General features: G+C 36.0%; 1 protein-coding gene across 13 annotated transcripts in view; it reads right to left on the bottom strand.

Annotated features, from left to right (window-relative positions):
- CYRIB (CYFIP related Rac1 interactor B) overlaps positions 1 to 21,296 on the bottom strand; it is a 150,654-nt gene that overhangs the window by 15,306 nt on the left and 114,052 nt on the right. For 7 of the 13 annotated variants that reach the window (XM_082363119.1, XM_082363122.1, XM_082363116.1 and 4 more), the window contains 3 exons: positions 16,138 to 16,220; positions 9,287 to 9,408; positions 5,091 to 5,196 (listed from right to left, as the gene is read on the bottom strand). In XM_082363119.1, the coding sequence (XP_082219245.1) occupies positions 5,091 to 5,196; positions 9,287 to 9,408; positions 16,138 to 16,210 (301 nt within the window). In that variant the 5' untranslated portion in view covers positions 16,211 to 16,220. Of the gene's footprint in view, positions 1 to 5,090; positions 5,197 to 9,286; positions 9,409 to 16,137; positions 16,221 to 17,132; positions 17,216 to 21,296 lie in introns of all 13 variants that reach the window. The other 6 variants (XM_082363117.1, XM_082363113.1, XM_082363115.1 and 3 more) reach the window with 3 other exon arrangements.

Here is a 21,296-nt window from a genome sequence, read left to right as displayed (position 1 = left end):
AATTGTAATCCACACAGTAACTCCAAATGATAGCTACTATCTTTTTCTTTATAGTAAGTCAGAAAATGTATTGATGGTCTAACATGTGCCAGGCACTGGGGAAACAGATGAAGATGGACATGCCCTACGCCCACAGAGAGCCTAATTATACAGAGAAGAGAGACAACTTACTACAGCTGGGATATGTGTTAAGAAGGAGAAGGGGGGCTTCCCTGGTGGCGCAGTGGTTAAGAATCTGCCTGCCAATGCAGGGGACATGGGTTCGAGCCCCGGTCCGGGAAGATCCCACATGCCGTGGAGCAACTAAGCCCATGAGCCACAACTACTGAGCCTGTGCTCTAGAGCCCGTGAGCCACAACTACTGAGCCCATGTGCCACAACTACTGAAGCCTGTGCACCTAGAGCCTGTGCTCCACAACGAGAAGCCACCGCAATGAGAAGCCCACGCACCACAACAGAGTACCCCTGCTCGCCACAACTACAGAAAGCCCGCATGCAGCAACGAAGACCCAATGCAAACAAAAATAAATAAATTTATTAAAAAAAAAAAAAAAAAAGAAGGAAAAGGGCACAGCACCGTGGGAAGGTATAAAAACGGGACCTTACCTAGTTCAAGACTCAGGAAAAGACCTCCCTGAATACACGACATCTGGGCTGAGACTGGACTGTGCACTAAGAACGAGCAGGAGTTTGCAAACAGGGCAGGGAGCCAGATCCTGAACTGAGAAGAGCGTGACGTAGTAGAGAAACGCACGACAACCAGTACAGGGGAATGGAGAGGCAAGAAGCAGAGGAACCTAAGACTAAAACAACATGAGGACCATCTGTGTGCCACATTAATAAGCACCCTGGCCGTGTCATCAAAATGTCCCTGGAGAAACTATTTAAGCAGGGTAGTGACATCATCAGATTAGCATTTAATATCTCCACTTCATCTGCAGTGTGGAGAACACATTGTGGGAGTATGGATGGCTTATAGAGGTGCAAGAGTGGATGTGAGGATCAATTAAAAGGAAAAAAATTTTGGCTCTTTTGAAAAATGGCTTACTTCTCCCAATACTCATCTCATGTGTCAGCATTAATGTAAGTGGAAAAACAAAGTTTGAGAGATGTGAGAACAGGAAAAACCATTTTAAAAACAAAAACAAAAAACACCAATACTGTTACAAGCTGTTAAAGAAAAAAGAAATTCTCATTTCCTGGATCTGATCCAGCCTCAGGGTGAAGTCCAGCATCTACAGTGCTCACCGCTCTGGGGAATGGGAGACATTCCTCAGCCCCACACCGAGGGGTGAGTCAGGTCATGGATGACCTGGGATGGCCAATGACTGGGGAGAACTTCTGTCCGTGAACGGCTGAAGTCCTCAATGGCACATCTGCCATGAAAGAGAAACTCAAAATGATAAGGCTGCTTACTTGCCTTTGAAGCAGCTAGATCAGCCTGGGGCCCTCTGCTGATACAAGACAGTCCTACTAGACTACAGTGCCCTGCGACAAGAGGGGAATCAGAGACAGAGGATCTCAGAAGGTGGCTCAGGTCTCTGGCTGAGTTAGAAAGAAAGGGAGGTCAAAGAAGAGACGATGTAGGCATTGGTCTCTCTGATGAAGCTCCTGAAACAAAATCATGTGGTTATGACTCTTACAAAAGGTAGATGGCAAGGAGGAAATTAGTGGACTACTTAAGCCCTAAATTCTGGAAAACATTAGCTGGTAAACCAGTGCAGAAGCCAAAGTTATGTAAGAAGGCTGCAAGGAAGAGACTGAATGGAGAAATACTGACAGATCAGTCCACAAAGCAGATCCAGAAGGGGAAACAACGGATGACTAGGAAGAGAAGGCTCCTTTACAGACAAGAACCATATATTCTCACCAACTGCCAACCATCCACTATCAAAGAGCACTCTTTGAATCCCCAGAAGAGAACCCAAAGGATATGGAGTGCGGGGGGGTCTGAAACAGCCAAGAGGTAATACCACCACTGTCGTGGGCACTTCAGAACCTTTTGAACAGATTTTGATAAATTTAGCCCAGTGAAAAGGGGTCAACACGTTGGACAGACTCACGCACTATGACCCCTGGAGGTGGCCCCTATAAGCCCCTGGAGCAGGAAGACTGAGGAGACACAAAGCAGTTTATGTACTGTCTGGCCACACAACCTTCGCTCAGATAGCTGCCTCAACTGGGAAGGCCTCAGACTGAAACAAGCAAGTACAGGATGTTTCCCGTGCCAGCAAGGTTAAACCATGTTGGCAAAGCTCAGTGTCTTCCAAATTAGTCAAGTGGTCCCTTCCCTGTCCGTCTACAAATATGCAAACCAGCAAGGGATCAGCGTCCCTCTTCTGGAGTACACCCCGTGGTTTATCTGTAGTGCTTGAACCAAGCAACCGTCTTGGAATTCTGAAGGACCACGTGCATCTTCACAGCTGTGCGGTGCTCTGTGTGCTGTCTGTGGTGTTTATCCTCATCTCTGGCTCAACAGTGAGGTAGGAAGAAAAGAGACAAGAGAGGTTAAGTGGACTTAAAGCAGAGGGTTCAACTGACTGGAGGTCCAGATAGGATACTGAAGCTCAGAGAATTTAAATGATGTAGCCGAGGCCACACAGCTAATAACTGCAAACAGAGGAATTCAAACACAGGCCATTATGCCTTGAAAGCCTAAAATCCATTATTATTGCTTCTCCTGAATATCCGACACATATTTGATATATCAGATGTACGTATTCATTAATCTATCACTTGCTCACTCATTCAACATTGAGTTCCTATCACATGCAAGCAAAGACATGTACCCTGTCAGCAAGGAAACTGGAAACATTATAAACCAGGTTACTGGCCAAGAGATGAGGAGTAAACCACCAGATCTTAAATTTGTACTTTGTTCATACCTTTACAGAAGCCCTAAACTACACAATGAAGGTTCAAGGCTCCCACATGACAGAATAAAAAACTGACAGCTTTCTACTATTACCTGTGTTACTATATCCTCTGCTGAAATGGAACCCAGCACCTGTGCCGAAACACACAACACTAAACTGATGTAATTCCAGTAGTTAAAATATGAGAAAATATGTAAGCCTGATGGGTTTGGTCTATTTTATAATTATTCTTTTTTTTTTAACTGGCAAATGCTAAGAAGCCAAGATGAACTTGAGTAGGACCTGAGCAACATCTAAAGCAATTTAACTTCAAAAGCATCTAGGAACTAGCAACACAACAAAACTCTAAATAAGTAGTGAAGATAACTAAAATGAAAAGACCTAGGCTCTCTGAGGTTACAAAGCTACAGACTACGTAGACACTTGACTGAAAGAACTGACTGTCATGCTCCAGGAAACTAATTGATAATTCTTATTTCTAGTAAGAAAAGGACAATTTACACAAACACTTCTATCTCAACTATTATTTGTCTTTGCATTTAACAGTGTATACTGCATCTAAGGAAAAATAGCAATTCTTACTTTTTAAAACATATGGGCGTTTTAAAAAAAACAGAACTTCACGGGACTTCCCTGGTGGCACAGTGGTTAAGAATCCGCCTGCCAATGCAGCGGACACGGGTTCGAGCCCTGGTCCGGGAAGATCCCATATGCCGCAGAGCAATTAAGCCCGTGTGCCACAACTACTGAGCCCTCGCTCTAGAGCCCATGAGCCACAACTACCGAGCCTGCACGCGGCAACTACTGAAGCCCGCACGCCTAGATCTCGTGCTCCGCAACAAGAGAAACCACCGCAACGAGAAGCCCGCGCACCGAAACGAAGAGTAGCCATGGCTCGCCTGTGAAGAGAAAGCCTGTGCGGCAACGAAGACCCAAGGCAGACAAAAATAAATAAATAAATATTTAAAAAAATAAAAAGCTCAAATTAAAAAAAAATAATAATAGAACTTCAACTTTGAAGCAGAGGTTGTAAACACAAATGGCCAAGTAGCTAATATAAAGACATAAAGAGAGCAAGATATAAAAAACCAGGATGCAGTAGAGACCCACTGCAAACTAGAAAGCACATGCCCTAACTAATGGACACAGAGTCGGTTTGCCACTTAGCTTAGCCAACTGAGAGGCAGATCCATTGCTCAACTGCTAGCTAAGCTATGGATTTTTCCAAAGCAACCGAAGACTTAAAACACACACAACACAAATAATTACCAATTTTAAAACCTGGCAATTCATCAGGAATTTCTAAAAACCATGCGGGCCAAACAAACCGTATCTCAGGTCTAAATTTAGCTTATGAGCCCCCAGTTGACTTCTATCTTACAGTACTGGTTTCCTTATCAAATTGTATGTACTTATTTAGAATATATAACACATTTATATGATTCAAAAAGCAAAACTATATAAAAACACGTATCAAAAACTTAAACTGAAATGTTTCAAATTTCTGACACACATCTATACCACTCCTCCCCTATGCTCCCAACTTCACAAAGTAAAGTTCTTCCAATTTACATCTTTCAAATTACACAAGCAGCTCAATAGCTAAATCTTACCTGTTCTGCCTCCTCCTTCTCCAAGAAAAAGAACTCCAATTTTGCTTATTCACTGTATTAAAGGCACAATTCTGATCTCTGAATAATTTTTCCCATGTGAGGGAAGAAGCAGATGGTTATGAATTCTTGTTACTTAACGACTCCCTCGATAACTTCGCATATAACATTAGCTTCCTATTTCTCATCTTGTACGGTTTTAGGTACATGAACCGATCATAATCAGCCATGATCTTAAGAACACAAAAATCTAAATAACCCAGGAGACCTTGGATTAGTTCCCACACATGGGAAAGGATGTGCTATGGAGCTGGAGAGAAATTCTACCAAGCTGTTTCCCATAGTAGCACCCTGTAGGCTGCAAAAAATCAGAAATTTCCTTATGGAAGTCAAAATTTGTTGAGGAAAATGGTCTAAATAAATTGAACACCTGGTTGAACAGGATGATAGGAAGATTGTGCTATAATCTCATAGTCTACCAAGCTGCTTTACCTATGAAACATATAAATTTAGCAATATGAACATAAAATACTGTAAATAACTTCCAGTATCAATAACTGTCTTTTTCACTAGGCAAGTCATAATGACAAAACTTTCAACTTACCTAACCTCTGAGAAAACTCATAAAATTTCTTTAATTTGCCTACTAGTGGAACAACTGCACCCCATGCCTTCTCTTGCAACTTCTCATCTGCTGGATGTTGGATGGCCTTCAAAATCCAAAGAATAAAAATAGTTAGATTTTTTTTTAAATCACAACAGTATTATTTTTACATTAAAATATAGGTTTGGGCAAACACAGGAAACCCTGGTACAGTCCATGAAATTCAGAATAATGGACCCAGAAATGCTAAGAGTGGCCTTCTCAACTCCATGGATACTTTAAACCTATTATAATACAGTCTTCGTTATTCTTGCAATGGATATGGATAGATGGGAAAAAAATGACACAATGTATGTTTGTTAGGTATATTATGCCTTGATACTTTTTAGAGCCACAAAAAGAAACCAAAATGTTTCCAATATCACAGACAAGCTTTCTTAGAAATTCTTTGTTTTAAGGATTATTTTCATAGAATAAAAGGAAACCAAAAAAGGCAGGCAATAATGAAATAAGACCCAACTCCGGGAAAAGGCTAATAAACTTTCAATCATTCAAATTCCAGGGTCCAAACTAGTTTTTAAAAAGTTACCAAACACTTAAAAACCTAAATCAGCCTGAAAAATGTGATTCAGAAATTGTCACTTATCCCCTCCCTGTAACCAAAATCCTATTCTGGAGTCTAAGTTTTTTTAGGTTTTCCTGAATGAGGTGAAAAACTAGCTTCAAATGTGAAAGGAGAGAAAATAAAACATAATCTAGAGACTCTAAAATAAACATGAATATGCTCTTTCTCTGTCCAGTCTTCCAAGCCATCAGGCAATCATTTGTAAATATAGAGGGTTATTCCCAAAGAAATATACTTTCTTGCTTTCATCTTCCTTTTGCTTACAGATGCCTTTCTTCACCATTTTTCCACACCTTGGTTTGCTTTCTCTAACATCTTCAAATGAGCTAAACACACCATCTGAAAGGTGAAACGCATAACCAACTCCTGTTTATAACATATCAGAAATCTAAATGGCACATTTAGATTTTCCCAAGACACTAGTACTCTGACTCCATCCATACAAAACCAAAAAATAAGAAAGCAAAATAAAACTGAAGCCAGATAGATTTAGAAGATGCTTCAAATAAATTAGCTACAAACTAAATAAATGGGCTACACATTGTTTAAGCAATTTGCTTTATAAGCTTGCCACTGTATTCAAATTTTCTTGATTTTTTTTATATAAACAAATAGGAGTCTGAAATGAATCCCACTTATATGACTATCTAGAAATATTGTAATGTTAAAGAAAACCAGACATTACAACATGTAACAACCCTTATTTCACATTGTATTAATGTGACTATTTCAAAGGGACTGTGATAGTATCCTGATGTATATGAAAAAATCCTTTTAGCCTCAAGTGCAGTCTCAACGGTTTCATATCAGGTAGTAAAAATTTGTTTATTACTTGGGAAATATGCATATAGATAGAATTTTAAAATTTATTTTCTTCTCCTCAGAAGTCTATCCAACCTTTCTTGCAAGGATCTAAAAATGATTTTCTAAATATCAACTCATTCTCATAATATTAAAATGCTCCGGCAAATGTCACCCATTTTCATAACTGAATAGAGTTAACTATTTCCTTGGCCCTGCCTTGCCTGGATTTAGAACTGAAGACACTGTCTGCTCTTTTATGACATTTTATGGTTCTCCTTATAATTCTGATTCTTTCTCCTCTCAGATCAGTTTTACTGCTGTTAGATAACATTTCTGGTACAGCACCCATCATAGCCCACCATGAAAAAGGGCCCTTAAGTAAAATGTCAATGGTGAGGTTGTCATGGAGCAAGTATTATAACTTTCATTTTCAAAAATGTTAAAACTGTTATGGATACATCAAAGCATTAGGAAAAGTTCTTATTTCCCTCTCTAGTGGTTTATTCTAGAGAATAAGCTTTATTTATTTAATAGATTATATCTTAAATCAAATTTTATTCAATTTTAGAATCATGTTTAATAAAGTACTATTTAAACAAATATATATATAATCCACATCATTAGCATAGTAATAACAGTAAACTCTCAGTCTATGTTCTGTGTGTCAGCTTCTATGTGTCTTTGCTGATGGATTATCTAACTTTATCCTCAAAACGACTCTATGAATTGCTTCCACATTTTTGCTACGATGAATAAGGTGGCCATAAAGGTTTTTACATTTACCTCTCTCTCGAATGATAGCCTTTTGGAGAATATTTTCTAAAATTATGTATCTGATAGAAGAGTATAAATAATTTTACACATCTAATTTTATACCTTGCCAAACTGACCTCCAAAAAGATACCATTCTACAATACCACTTGCATTAAGACTACCTGTTTCTTCATAAACCAACCAATATTAAACTTTTAACACTTTATTACTGAATGCAGTAAAACTTCTTGACAGTGATGGGCATTTATTGTAAACCTGAACATTTTTCTATTGTGTGTTTTCTCATAGGTAGAATGGTTGTTCTACTAAGTCAATTAAGTCTTCACATTGACCTATGGCAGTTTTGGTAGTTATATCTGTTCTTTATATATTTGGTATATACTCAGCTTTTATATGTTTAGGGAACTTGAAATTCACAGAAATGGTTACATGCCTTCATTTACTGAGATCTTAAGGTTTTACTCAAGCTAATAATATTGGCAAGATTAATCTAAAGCTCTTGCATTTATTTCTTCAACAGTTACTAACTGCTTACTAAGCACTATACTAGGTGCTGATAACACAAAAATAAGTAAGAAACCAAGTTTACCCTCCTCAAGCTAGAGGTACAGCAGTGGAGATACAGACATCATATATCAATGGTTTAAAAAAAAGTGATGGCTACCATAAAAAAACATGTGCAAGGTGCTATGGCAAAAGAGTACAGGGAAGTAGAAGATTATTGGGATTTGAAGGAAGGATAGCAATTGAACAGGAAAAGAAAAAAAGAAGGGCATATTCCAGACAAAAACAAAGGCAAGTAACTGTACGTACATGAGACACTCAGGAAACAAGCAGTCCAGTGAAGGAGAGGTAAAACATGGAATTCACATTATCTATAACTTCCCTGCTAATGATACCACCAACTGCTAATCTAAACTAGACACCATGGAATCATTTAACTCCTCCTTCTCCTTTACATTAAACATCCAGTCAATCACCCAAACCTGTGGCCCCTCAGTCCAAAACACTTAGTGACTCAAGTGTCTTCAGGTGTGTGCGCTTATTTCTTCCTTTACTAGTACTCCAAATGTCATTAGAGGAATCAGGTTCCATATGGTCTGTAAACCCAAGAGATCAATCCTTGAAAACCTCTGCACTATTAGTTACAGAGAAGAATAACAGAAACACAAGGGCAGGAAAAAAATGAAGCAACAAAGTGTGAGCTATGCCTTCAAGAAATGTAATGAGAAAAAGAGAGATAAGGTCCAGAGGCCAGGGAGTTTCTTTGGGTAGTACAGGACACTTGAGTATATGCGTACATGCACCGGGAAGGAGTCAATAAAAGAAAAAAGAAAGAAAATGTAATTAAGAGAAGGAAATTAAAAGAGTAAAGTTCCAGAGGAGGGTGGAGAACAAAGGTAGAGAAGTTAGTCTTGGTAAGAAGTAGAGACAGTTTCTTCTGAAAAAAAAAAACAAACAAAAACAAAAAAACCAGAAGAAATGGAAAAAAAGATGGATGGAAACCTGGATAAGTTCAGAGGTTTGGGAGAAGAAAGCTGAGGGAGACCACACCAAACATTTGCTCTGTGGTATCAAGTCATCAGACAGAGTTGAGGGGGTCCAGATCACAAGGATGGTTTCAGCTTTCTCCTCGGAAGCTTAGGAGGAGCAGAAAAATAGACTGGCAGGACCAAAAAAAGCCACAGAAAGTCTCATGTTCTCCCCTCCAAACACAATATAAATAGCCACCATGGATACTGTAAATTTCAGGTGTGAGAATAAACCAAAAAAATAAACTTTTCTTTAATATATATAAATTACATATTTATAGAACCTTGTTTTCCTTTTACCCCTTATATCACTGCAACCACTTTTGAAATAATACAAGTGATCTTCCTTTAAATAGAATATTTAATATGCAAACAGACAATAAAGTATAGAAAATAACAGAGATTAAAAAGAGGGACATAGTAATTTTTAGTTTACTGGAAAATGTATAAACATGCTTTACCTCTCGTATTTCATGGCCAGCTCCTCTATATGACTGCAAGTCCTCCAAGATGCCTTCTGCATCTTTTAGTACTACATTCACCTGATTATAAATTTCCTTCTCAGACTCTGTAGGCTGGGCATCTAAATAGCAGGAAAGCACAAGAAAATTTAGCGTCACATGATTTTTTTTTTTTTAGTACGTGTAATAACTCTAAGCATTGATTAATCCGATTTTCTAAAGATGACTAACATTTTGTCCAGTGCTAACTTTGCACTTCTTAGAAAAGACTGACAATTTTTCCATAGTTCTACATTTGAATAACTATCCTCAAGTTTGTAAATATCACAAAGAAGCAAGGGGACACCAAACATTACTATTTAAGTTACAAATCATGACGTGGTATATTAAACAAAAAAGGATTATAATTCAAAAATTTTAACTGTGAGTGTTAATAATCACTGCTTCTACTATATGCATCACTAACAGTAATGACTGTAAATGTATGAGTAATGATCTATTTTAATGCAACAGAAATGAAAGGCCTATTAATACATCTTGCTCATCTATGGTTTAAGACAAACTATTTTCCTATAAAGTTCATTTTAATGACTGAGTTTTGATATAAAAAAATTAGAAACTAAAAAAAAAATAGTTTTTAGATGCTCCTTTTTTCTAAAGACCTTTATATTCTATACCAATGAACTTCTCTGCTGATGAACAAAAGGTCCAGATTCCTGTGCAGAGGAGTTCGAACTATGAAACTGCTCCAGAATCACTAGGCTACTAAAAACTAGATACTTTAAGATACAATAGTATCACTGAAATTTTGAAATACTAAAGCAAAAACCGAGTTCCTATACACTTGGGACTGAGTGAGAGGAAAAATGGAAAATTATACTTATAAAAAACATAATCAGGAACACAAACATATGGGCATTTCCACTACCTGTGGTGTTAGCCACAAAACATAGGTTAATAGATGAATAATTCTGGATTTCTCTCTGTTAGACTCGAGGTGACAAAAATCCCATTTTCAATACCTTGGTCATTTGTTTCTCTAAGGATAAATCTTTTTTATTCAATACACTTGATTCTTTTTTTGGGTGGGGGAGGGGAGAATTGGCCACTCTGTGATGAAACTGAGTTTTTCATAAATCTTTCCAACTAGACTATATCCAATACTACAGATAAGGCATAAAGCACTGAAAATAATAAACATTATGATTACCATAATGTTTTAGAGAGCAACTTTGATGTCAGAATTCCTCCATGCTAAAATTTTCTCTTACTCTGGAGGTAGGGGAGGCAGGCCAAATTTATAATACGAATTAAGAACATTTCTGATAAATCTCTTGTTCACCAATCATATAAAACTACTACCTAGAATTTTCTGCACATATTCCACCTCCCCATAAATACACAACAATCTATTTATTCCTTTCCTTAGAAAAATTTTACAAACTTAGTTCACACATGAAACTAGGAGTCCAGATGCCTAAAACCTGTAACTTTATTTTGTGCTTGGGGCAAGTCATAATTCAATTCCATTTATTAAACCTGCCAACTAGTCAAAAATATACCATTTATATTTTTTAAATTAACAAGTACAGTATCAAATTTTAATTTCAACATACTTAAGACATTACTACAGCAACAATAAGTAACATTCACATGCAAAGCCAACTTAAGAATTTGTGTTTTCATATCTGTTCCCTTATTTTTCAAATTTCCTTTCAGAAATCATGTATTTTTTTTTTTTAATGAAAATGTTATGACAAAATAATTACACAAGAGGAGTCAACTGAAAAATTAAAAAGACCCTGTCTGTGTCCAAAGCTATAAAGGTATTACTAGGAGCAAATACTGATATTATAGTTAAATGATTTTTTAAAAATCAGAGTTTGTCATTTGGTAGTAGTATTTTTTCACATTTAGCCAGACCATGTTCTCCAAAGTCATAGTTAGACACACACTAAAAAAAAAAAAAGGTACACCTCATAACTTTTATACTTACACCAGATGCAGTAGAGAAAAATAGTTTTACATGCAAAAACAGCAGTTTTATACTTTTCATATGGAATTGTGAAACTACAGACATAACATCAATAGTAGACACATATCATAGTTTGAATTCATGAAGTGGGAATTCATGACAAAGGACAATATTTTGACTATTATATAGTAAAAGATATTTGTGAAGTTTGAACATACTGAACTATGTATTTTGGGTGTGGTGACTAGCTGTTAACAGAAAAATATGACACTGAGAATTACATACAAAAGAAACATTATCAGATAGATTTAAATAGACCTTGGAAGTGGTTAATAATTATTAAAGGTTTAATAAATACCAAGAAATTTAAAAATAAAGGAGAAGATTCCAGTTTCCCCTAAGGGTGGAAAAAGTACCCAGCACCACACTGATTAAACATTTTTTAGACTGTCACAGGAAAGTCACATTTATAATTTTGAAAGCTGCTGAAGACTGCTGTAGAGATGAAGACAAACAGAAAATAGCAGACAGGTAAGCACTACTTTACTGATAGCAAGTCATGCAAAAGGGTGAAATACTAGGGAGGGGAAAGGACTCCATAAAATAAAACATTTTTTTCCAAAAATGGTATCATATAATACAACCAAGACTTGTCACTTTGATTTTTCATAGCAAAAAATGAAAACTTTTATTACTTGAGGAAAAACATATCACTTAGCCAGCTAACAGACGGACATTCAATTGATTGCAAAATGTATCTACTATACTACTGAGAGTAACCATAGTGATTACTCATCAAGCTTAGTTTTAAAAGCTGTTCAAGGGAAATTACAGCATATTTCAGTTGCTCATACTATTTGAAGGTAAAATTAATTATTTTAATAAATTCACACTAGTTTCCTACAGAAGAGTCACTGAAAATAATTGCTAAAATTGAAGCTGTTATGGTACAAAAGGAGGCAAAGGATCATCTATGAAAGGAAAAAAATTAAAAGGCACGTAAAAATTGTAATTGTGATAAGGGGTCTGTCTGCTTTAATCTTGCATTCATTCATTAAAAATTTAGTCTATCAATCACCACAAGTCTCATCGAGGCAGGGACCTCAATGTAGAGTACATACCATTGTACAGTATATAAACTCAGTACCTAGTAGATTTTCCATAATAAATATTTGTTGAATGAATGAGAAGGTACAGAGATATAAATATGCCTCCAGCATGTATTAAAGAAGGTTATTATGCATTTTTATCTCTAAATAAATATAATCCTACATCATTTTAGAAAAATAAATATAAGAAAATGCCACCAGAAATTTCCAAGTATGGGGCAAAAGCAATTGAAAATACACAAAAATAAAATGGAAAAACAAAGTTAGACTAAAAGAGTGGGTATTATCAATATTTTTTGTAAATGGCGGGTAAGCGGAACAGGCAACACAAAAGACACAAGAATTAGAAGAAATGTATGACTAAGTGGAAAGGCACTATAACAAAGAATCAAAGGAAGTAAGATTCATTTCTCACTTACAAATGACCACCTATATTTACTCTCCTATTTTGGCCTACCTGGAGATAACTAAATCAAGGTTAGCTAATGAATGCTGAACTTCTATGATTACAGAGCACTATGCTAAGGTTGGGAGGGGACATAAGGATAAAAGTCCCTCTTCTCCCAAGAAACAATCTAGTGAACTAATAGATATAGTAGTTACTCAGGCTAAAGATCTGTCATTAGAATGACCTATAAATTAACAATGTCATTATAAAATAAGAAATTTCAAGAACTAGAAGAGGTTGTGCAGGCCCCAATTCACTGCTTTTAATATGTTGTCATTAACGTAACTGCTGCCAAACTGTAGGGGGCAATTCTGGACTTACATATTAATTAAACCACTATTCTTAAAATCATATAGGTATAATTTGTTTTCAGAAAAAGACCCTCTTTCTAGTACATCGAGTAGATAATGATATGTTTCACTGAACACAGAATGTCATTTCACGCCTTAAGGCTTTTTTACATGTTGTTCCTTCTTTCTACAACATTCTGCACTAAATTAGCCTGAAACATTCTAATTCACCCTTCACAACCCAACTCAAATATCACCATCAGAAAGTCTTCCATGCCCAATCTACTCACAGCTAGGTAAAGTTAATCCCCTTCCTGAACTACACCTACACCTTGAATGATGTAAATTATGTAAATAATTAGTTTGCATTTCTATCTATTCTAATGATTTGTATTTCTCTCTATTCTACTGAACTGAAAACTCCCCAAAGGTGAGGGATGTATCTTAGTTATCTTTGCATCCCCAGTACCTACTGGCTGGCATACAGGAGGCAAGCTGAACTGAAGTGAAAAACAGTATGTGTGTGTGCAAGCACGTAAATTAAGGGATAATGATTAAAGACCATCTTCATTCGGTAAACTACAGGATTCCACTAAATCATAGTTTAAAATTACTAGAATAGTTAATTTTTATACAGCTTGATGCAAAATGCCAGTACATCTGTCTGTATGGAACCATGCAGATGCACTGAGCTAGATTTAACCAATTAGAATGATGGAAATAGTAAAGCTAAATTATTCTGGTAACCTAAATATTACTGTTCATCTAGAAATAAATAATGTAGTACTAACACTCTATTTAATAAAAGGATATGATTTTACCCTCAGTAATCATAATGAACTGGCAAATCAACTGTGTTGGCAATTTTGAATCTGGTATAAAACAGGTTAAAGAAAGGAAGTTTCAAGGGGTCACTATAGTAGCCTAATGATTAAAATACACTTTTACAAATGCATATTTCCAAAAAGATGACAAATATTCAAATGGATGAGAGATAAAATTGATTAAGAGAACTCTGATGTTAGATTCAAAAGAAAACATTTAAAAATGTAACTAAGAATTAACAAGGGACAAACTCTGGCCTAGTCTGCAGTTTGTTTTCACTAAATTTCATTTACAGTGTACCAGTAAGTGTCAAACCAAAAGTTCTACATTGGCTGATATAAGCAACAAATATTTAATTTACATCTGCCTTTAAGACATTAACACTTTATATGTAGTTCTTCATTGTTGGTTATTATTGTTCTTGTTAGCAATTTTTACCTTTTCCTGCTACTAAATTAGCTATTTAAATTTTAAGGATAATGATCTAAACTCCCAAAGATTAGAAAACCAAGACCAAATAATATTAAACTACAGTAAATTCATGCTTTTCACTTGACCACAACATAATGCTAGGTTTATAAAAAGATCAAGTGCCAAGTCTTGAACAAGATCTTGACTATATCAGAGCCAAGATTCTGCAAACGTAAGGAACTTGAGACAAAGAGTAAAAAGGAGACAGAATAGCAGGAAAATATACAACAGCAAGTTTGAAACAGATGCAAATAAACTAAAATACAGCTCTAATGTAAGTTGCCTCATCTGAAAGAATAATCTTCAAGTCAGCAATCTGCTCAACATCCCCAAGCTGATTAAAATTCATGCTAAACATGCATTTAAAACAGCACTGTTAAATTGTTGAGAAGGGTCAAGAAAACTACTATTCAGTAACATTGTCCCCTAAAAACCAAACAATATGGTCCTGATATTGACATTATTACTCTTTGCTGGCCTGCACACAGTACCCAAACTGTAACGGAACATTAATAGGAATGTAATAAAAGAAAAATATCAGAGACCACAAATTATCCCATCAAATGGAGATAAGCTATAAATTAATGTGCTCATATGAACTGTCCTGGTTTAAAGAAAAAATATATAAATTATTCATAATAGAATGAATTGTATAATATCACATAAACTAAACTGAAGTTGATGGAAAAATGCAATGTCTCAAAAAAAAAAAAATGCAATGTCTCTGTGGATTTATTTTAAGAGATTTATTTGTTTTAAAAATTAGAAAAGGTCTTAAATTTTAAGTATTTAAAAATCTGTTCAAATGTTTTAATCGCAGATGAAAATGCGGGGAGGGGGTCACATGATTTATAACCTAAAAGCTCTCTCTTCACCCTTTCCTAACAATTTTCTAATGATGAGTTAAAATAGCAAGATTCACACTAAAACACCAATTTAATATCACTGTTCCCAATTTGACAACCAGACAAGCTAAAGCAACACTGACAGCCAAAAAAGCAAAAGCTTTTCAACATGCACAGGGGTCAATGACACTTACCTGCCACTCTTAGACCATATTATAATAGGTCATGCAACATAAAACAAACAGAAGGCAAATTACTTAAAGGTCTGTGAACCCATTATTTTTCTTTTCAGAGTTAGAAAAAAAATGAATTCCTGAAATAAATACATATAATGAATTTAACTTTTCAAATTAATTATCTGCAAAGATTAAATAATTAAGGTTCACACTTACCTTTTAATATTATGCCCAAATTACTGAGCTCTGAATGGCCTTCATGAACAGATTTTGTATTCAAAATATTTCAATAGGTACACAGAGTAACTGAAACCAAGTCAATTTTTCTCAACTGCAATAAATTTTTCCCCAAATATTGCTTCTGGTTAACAAAGCTTGAAGTAGCATTTGTCCTTTCCACCAAAATTTTTTCATAAAAATGTTTTCAGAGAATCTCAAATATTTTCATTAGAGATCTCAAATTATAAAATAATGTCCAACTAAGAGATATGAGTCTCTTACAAAAATGCAAGTAAAAACATTGTATCACAATTTAATCTATAAAATATGACTTCCAGTTCTAGAAGGCACCAGAAATTTTACTCAAACAATTCATAGCTCAGTCATGCAAAGCAAAAGTTAAAAAGATGGCAAAGTGAAAACATTCATTTAGTGCAAGACAAACGCAGTCTACTGCAGGCAAAGAAAAATAGATATAAAATCATCTTCTCACTTTCAAAATCAAGGAAAAAATTTGGCCCCTGCTCAAGGTCTGTGCATGTCAAAACTTTAAGAAGATTCCCCATGTTAAGGTACCTGTCAAGACAAGAATGAGAAAAGAGAAAATATCCCTTTATAAAAAAGAACATCTGAAATTTACTTAAAAAAAAAAAAAAAGTAACAGGGAAAATGTTCATTAGGCCATGAATTCGTCCTTCAGGTTACCCAGACTGTGCTCTGGCAGACAGCAAACCGGGTTCTCAAGGTGCTGATATGTAGGACCTAGAGGTGAAATGTAGTTTTCCTGTACACAATGGCACAACTGTTGCTCTAATTCTTCTTAAAATTCTCCCAAGTTTCATTAATGGCCTTATAATGAAAAATTCTTTAAGTATTCCAATAGTGCTAGTATTCTGAAAAAGAAATTTCTGATCAAGAATTATTCACATGTAATCTTGTTTAATATTGCATTGAAACAACAATTTATTTCAAAGCCAAATATTAAGAGTTTTGGCCACAGCTCACCTTTGCATTTCACCTTAAAATAGCAGAATATTAAACTACTTCCTGTATGCCATTAAATAAAGCATATATTTCTAACCAAATTTGGATTCTCAGTAATTTGTGGAGGTTACTTAAAGTATTGATTCTGGATATGCAGCACAACTCTGATTTTTCATAAAAATTATCATAGGATTATAAGCAAACAGATTGTTGGGCATAGTCACTAAGGCATACTATTAGAACGTTCATCATAAGGCTACTTGCTTCATGGACTAATGAAAGGACAGCACTGGCTACAGACTCAACATGATTTCAGCAAATGAAAAACTAAATTATACATATGATGGTGATGCTTGCCTACGATTAAGAAAAAAGTCATGCAAACTTTGTTTGATCCCCATACTTTATTAACAAATAGTCTGGCTGGCCTTCACTGTGGTGTGAGTATAATTAATCTTTCACCTTTACCATTATGCACCAGCCGTGAAGGGCTAAGAGACTTACTTTCAAAGTCCAAGAAAAAATGTGCTGCATTGTGGTCTATGTCCCTGGTTAGCACCTTAATGAGATTACCCATGCCAGCAAACCTAAAAATAAAAATGGCAACATCATTTAGTTCCAGTAAAAAAGTTTTTAAGCAGAGGCCTGGGATTCGGCAAAGGCTGGCTTGCTCATAATTACCAACAGGTGCAGGTTTATATGCTTCTGGCGTTGAAAATTTGGAATAACAAAAGCACATTTGGCTCTGAGTTTATATAGCTCTTGTCCCTCTTTTCCACATATCAAAAAAGTTACATAAAACAAAACTGGCAAAAAGATTAGATTTTTACATATAACTTGCAATATTTACATTTGATTAATATCTATGCTAGTGTTACTCCTTTAAAATGTTTGAGGCATATATTCTCAATTTAAATTAACATCAAAAATAGATTTCTCAACTAAGCAAATATTGAGACCATTATTCTTAAGTAATAGGGATATTGTCCTTCTTGCAGAATCAAATCCTATTGGGAATACATGGAAAACAGTACTCAAACCACATAAAGACTGAAGGGAGATATCAATTAATGACCCATTTTTAAAATTTTACCACACATAAACCAGTATTTCTTACATTTTCTATACTCCTAAGAATAATCAAACTTTTTGTTATTTAACTCATAGATTGATTATTCAACAATATCAACTATATACAAAATATGTAACTTAGAAGTTAACACAGCAAACAAACACAAAGGGAGCCAGCAATTATTACAACTTCATAAATTTGCAGAGGAAAAATAATGCGATGGTATGAATCTTGCCCAAGAATTTGCCATGACTCAGTGAGGATGAAGGTGGAAGGAGGGGGTCAGGAACATCCAGGAAACCAGATTCAAACCTTGTAGTTGCAGTAACTATAGGAAAGGCAGACTATGGTATCACAGGCATCCCATACCCTCCCCTCCCCCAATCTCCATACTTTTTCTCCAAATATGGAACTATTGGTAAATGTAAATGAAACAAAATACAAAAGTAACAATATTCTTATCAATGAAAAAAAAAACACCTTATTGCTCACCCCTATTACAAGAAATCTGAAAAGAGCACTCTGGCCAGCTGTGCTGTGCCCCCTTCCTCCACTTACTCTCTAGACAATGGCATATGTTCCTCACTTAAGCTTCGCAAAGAGGAAATAACAGTATTTGTATAACAGTTATTTGCTTTAGAGATCAAAATCTGATGGACTGACACACACTTCTTAGAAATGTTAAAAGCAATCTAATTTATTCACAAATATGGTTAATAAGAAGGATCCCCTCTTTTAAAATGATGCCCCATATGGGAGAGGTAGGGATCTATGTTATTTTTGATATTAAAATCCCTATTACACAGAATTTCACTGGAAAGGTTCTGTACAATGTATGATACAGATGGACTATGTGAGATTAAAAAAGGGAAACATTTCATCTTAATTATCTTTTACACTGTAAAAAAGTTTAATAATACCAAACTTTTATATATAAGGAAAATATAACCATGTTTCCAAAATCATCACATCCAAATAATTACCTTAAATTGTTACTAAATCTATTCAATAAATTATTTTAGGAACATTTGGAAAAAAATATTTCACAGCTTCAATTTTTAAAAGCTTTCAAATATACACGGAGTATCTGTTTCCAAACATATATAAATTCTCTCACTAACAAGACCCAAGACCAAATATACAAAGAATTACCTAGTGGTATCAAAACTTCAACCACAGATGGAAAATCAGTATGAGAGAGGACTGTAATCGTCTTTAAGACAAAAAGGCCGCACACATTTGGTGTTAAAATGAGTTTAGACTATGGAATCAAACCAAAATTCCAACTCTAGCTAAATAGCTGTTTGCCCTTCAGGATGGTAGTCAACCTTTCTGGGACTCATTTTCTTCCTCAGTAAAACACACATTTCATTGTAACCATCTTAAATAAAGGGTTATTATGAGAGTTCAATGAGATTAAACACTGACTTCTTATTAGCACAGTGTATGGCACACAGAAAGCATTCAATAAAAATGCTGCCTGTTGTTATAACCCCAAAATCACAAAATAACTTTAAAAAAATAATAATAGCTCTACTTCTTTTAACACAACCCACAGTCTTCAATCTGTCAATGAATCTCAATGTTATAAATCAGAGTAAATCACAAAACCCACTTTTAGCTCTCTTTTGTCAAGAATATTGCTAAAATGCTGTCCTAAAATTAGTCCGATGAGAGCTTCATCAGGTACAGGAGAGAGGGAGAAGGGACAGATTTAAGTTTCCTTACCTTTGTACTTGTATGCACACAGTTGATCCTCAGGGAAAATACTGAAACTATCCAAGTTTGCTCCATTTTTCTACATCTACTTCTGCAAATTCCTTCCATTATTTAGTCCTTCTTTCGAGGCACCCCAGCCTAATGTGACCCTAACACCCCTCACCCTGCATCATACTTGGTCCTGACCTATTCACTCCTCACAAGTACTCAAAGATTCGGAATTTTTTTTATCTCTTCATCCCAAACAGTGACTCTTAGCTAGAAAATGGCCCAGTTTATCTAGTACAGGTTTCTCAACCTCAGCTCTATTAACATTTGGGGCTGGGTAATTCTTTTGTTGAGAGGGGTCCGTCTCACACTGTTAAGATCTTCAGCAGCATCCTGGGCCTCTACACACTGGATGCCGTAGTAACCCACCACACAAGCTGTGACAACCAGAAATGATTCTGGATGGTGGCAAATGTCTCCTAGGGGGCAAACCCTACAGCACAAAAGAAAGAGGCTGTGCAGGGCTTCCCTGGTGGCGCAGTGGTTGAGAATCTGCCTGCCAATGCAGGGGACACGGGTTCAAGCCCTGGTCTGGGAAGATCCCACATGCCGCAGAGCAACTAGGCCCGTGAGCCACGACTACTGAGCCTGCGCGTCTGGAGCCTGTGCTCCGCAACAAGAGAGGCCGCGACAGTGAGAGGCCCGCGCACCGCGATGAAGAGTGGCCCCCGCTCGCCGGAACTGGAGAAAGCCCTCGCACAGAAACGAAGACCCAACACACCCAAAAATAAATAAATTAATTAATTAAAAGGAAAGGAGGGGGGAAATTGATAAATGAAGATTAGTGTTACTATACGTACACAAATACATATTAAAAAAAAAAAAAAGAAAGAAAGAAAGAAAGAGGCTGTGCAGGCAACCCACATCATGTGTGTCTCCGAACAAAAACTCATGGAATTTTTCAAAGCTCTGAGAACAGTTCATTATAATATTATCAGTTGTCATACCTTTTTATAAGAATAAACAAAAAAATTAAAACCATGTCCCTGCTGTCTTGCATACTTTAACTCTTCAGTCAAAAATAAAACCAAACCAAAAAACCTCTCCATCCCCTCAGTGTGACTGATTTCAATGAATATGACATAACGGCTACTTGGCAGTTCTGCAAGGTACCAGACTGCCTGGGTTCAGACCCCCCAGCTCTGCCACTTTCAAGCTCTGGGACTTTAGTCAAGTGTCCTAACTTCTCCATTCCTCAGTTTTCTCATCTATAAAATGTGTATAATAATAATATCCACTGCAGAGGGTTCATAAAATCATTAAATGGGTTAATACAAGCAAAACATTTAGTATCATGCCTGGCAAAGTGTTTGCTGCTCTCGCTCCGGCTGTCGTTAGAGTGACCTGACTGACCCCCAGGATCTGTCCCCGGTAGCAGAACCTGTGGATGTGAGGCTTTGGAGCGTGTAGCAGCTGTATTTCCTGCCCTAGAGGAAGCCAGTCTGTCACAAAAGAATGAAGCCAACATGCAGTGGAGAGTCTCAGAAAGCGTTCACAAGTCCTTAATTTCTGATCCTATTTGTTCCCAAGTTTCAGCTGCCATTTACCTCAGCTGAGTTTAGATTTTCCTCTGGTTTTAACATACCCTCGTTTCTTTCAATTTCCCTTTTACCTTTTTAGTTGAGTTGGGCTTCTGTTATTTGCATCTAAAAGAGTTCTGACTAATATGATTTCTAAATTTCAGATGAATAAATAAATCTGATACAAAGGATATAAAAGATTTTTCAGAGTATATAAAACTTGGTCCAAAATACTGATATACTTTAAAGGCACTATTTCAAGGTAAATAATAAAAATTACAACTTAGGATAATAAACTGTCTTCCAATC

Source organism: Balaenoptera borealis (genome assembly GCF_965194805.1).
Source record: "Balaenoptera borealis genome assembly, chromosome: 17".
Lineage (NCBI taxonomy): Eukaryota > Metazoa > Chordata > Mammalia > Artiodactyla > Balaenopteridae > Balaenoptera > Balaenoptera borealis.
This window is presented reverse-complemented; position numbering and strand designations above follow the sequence as displayed.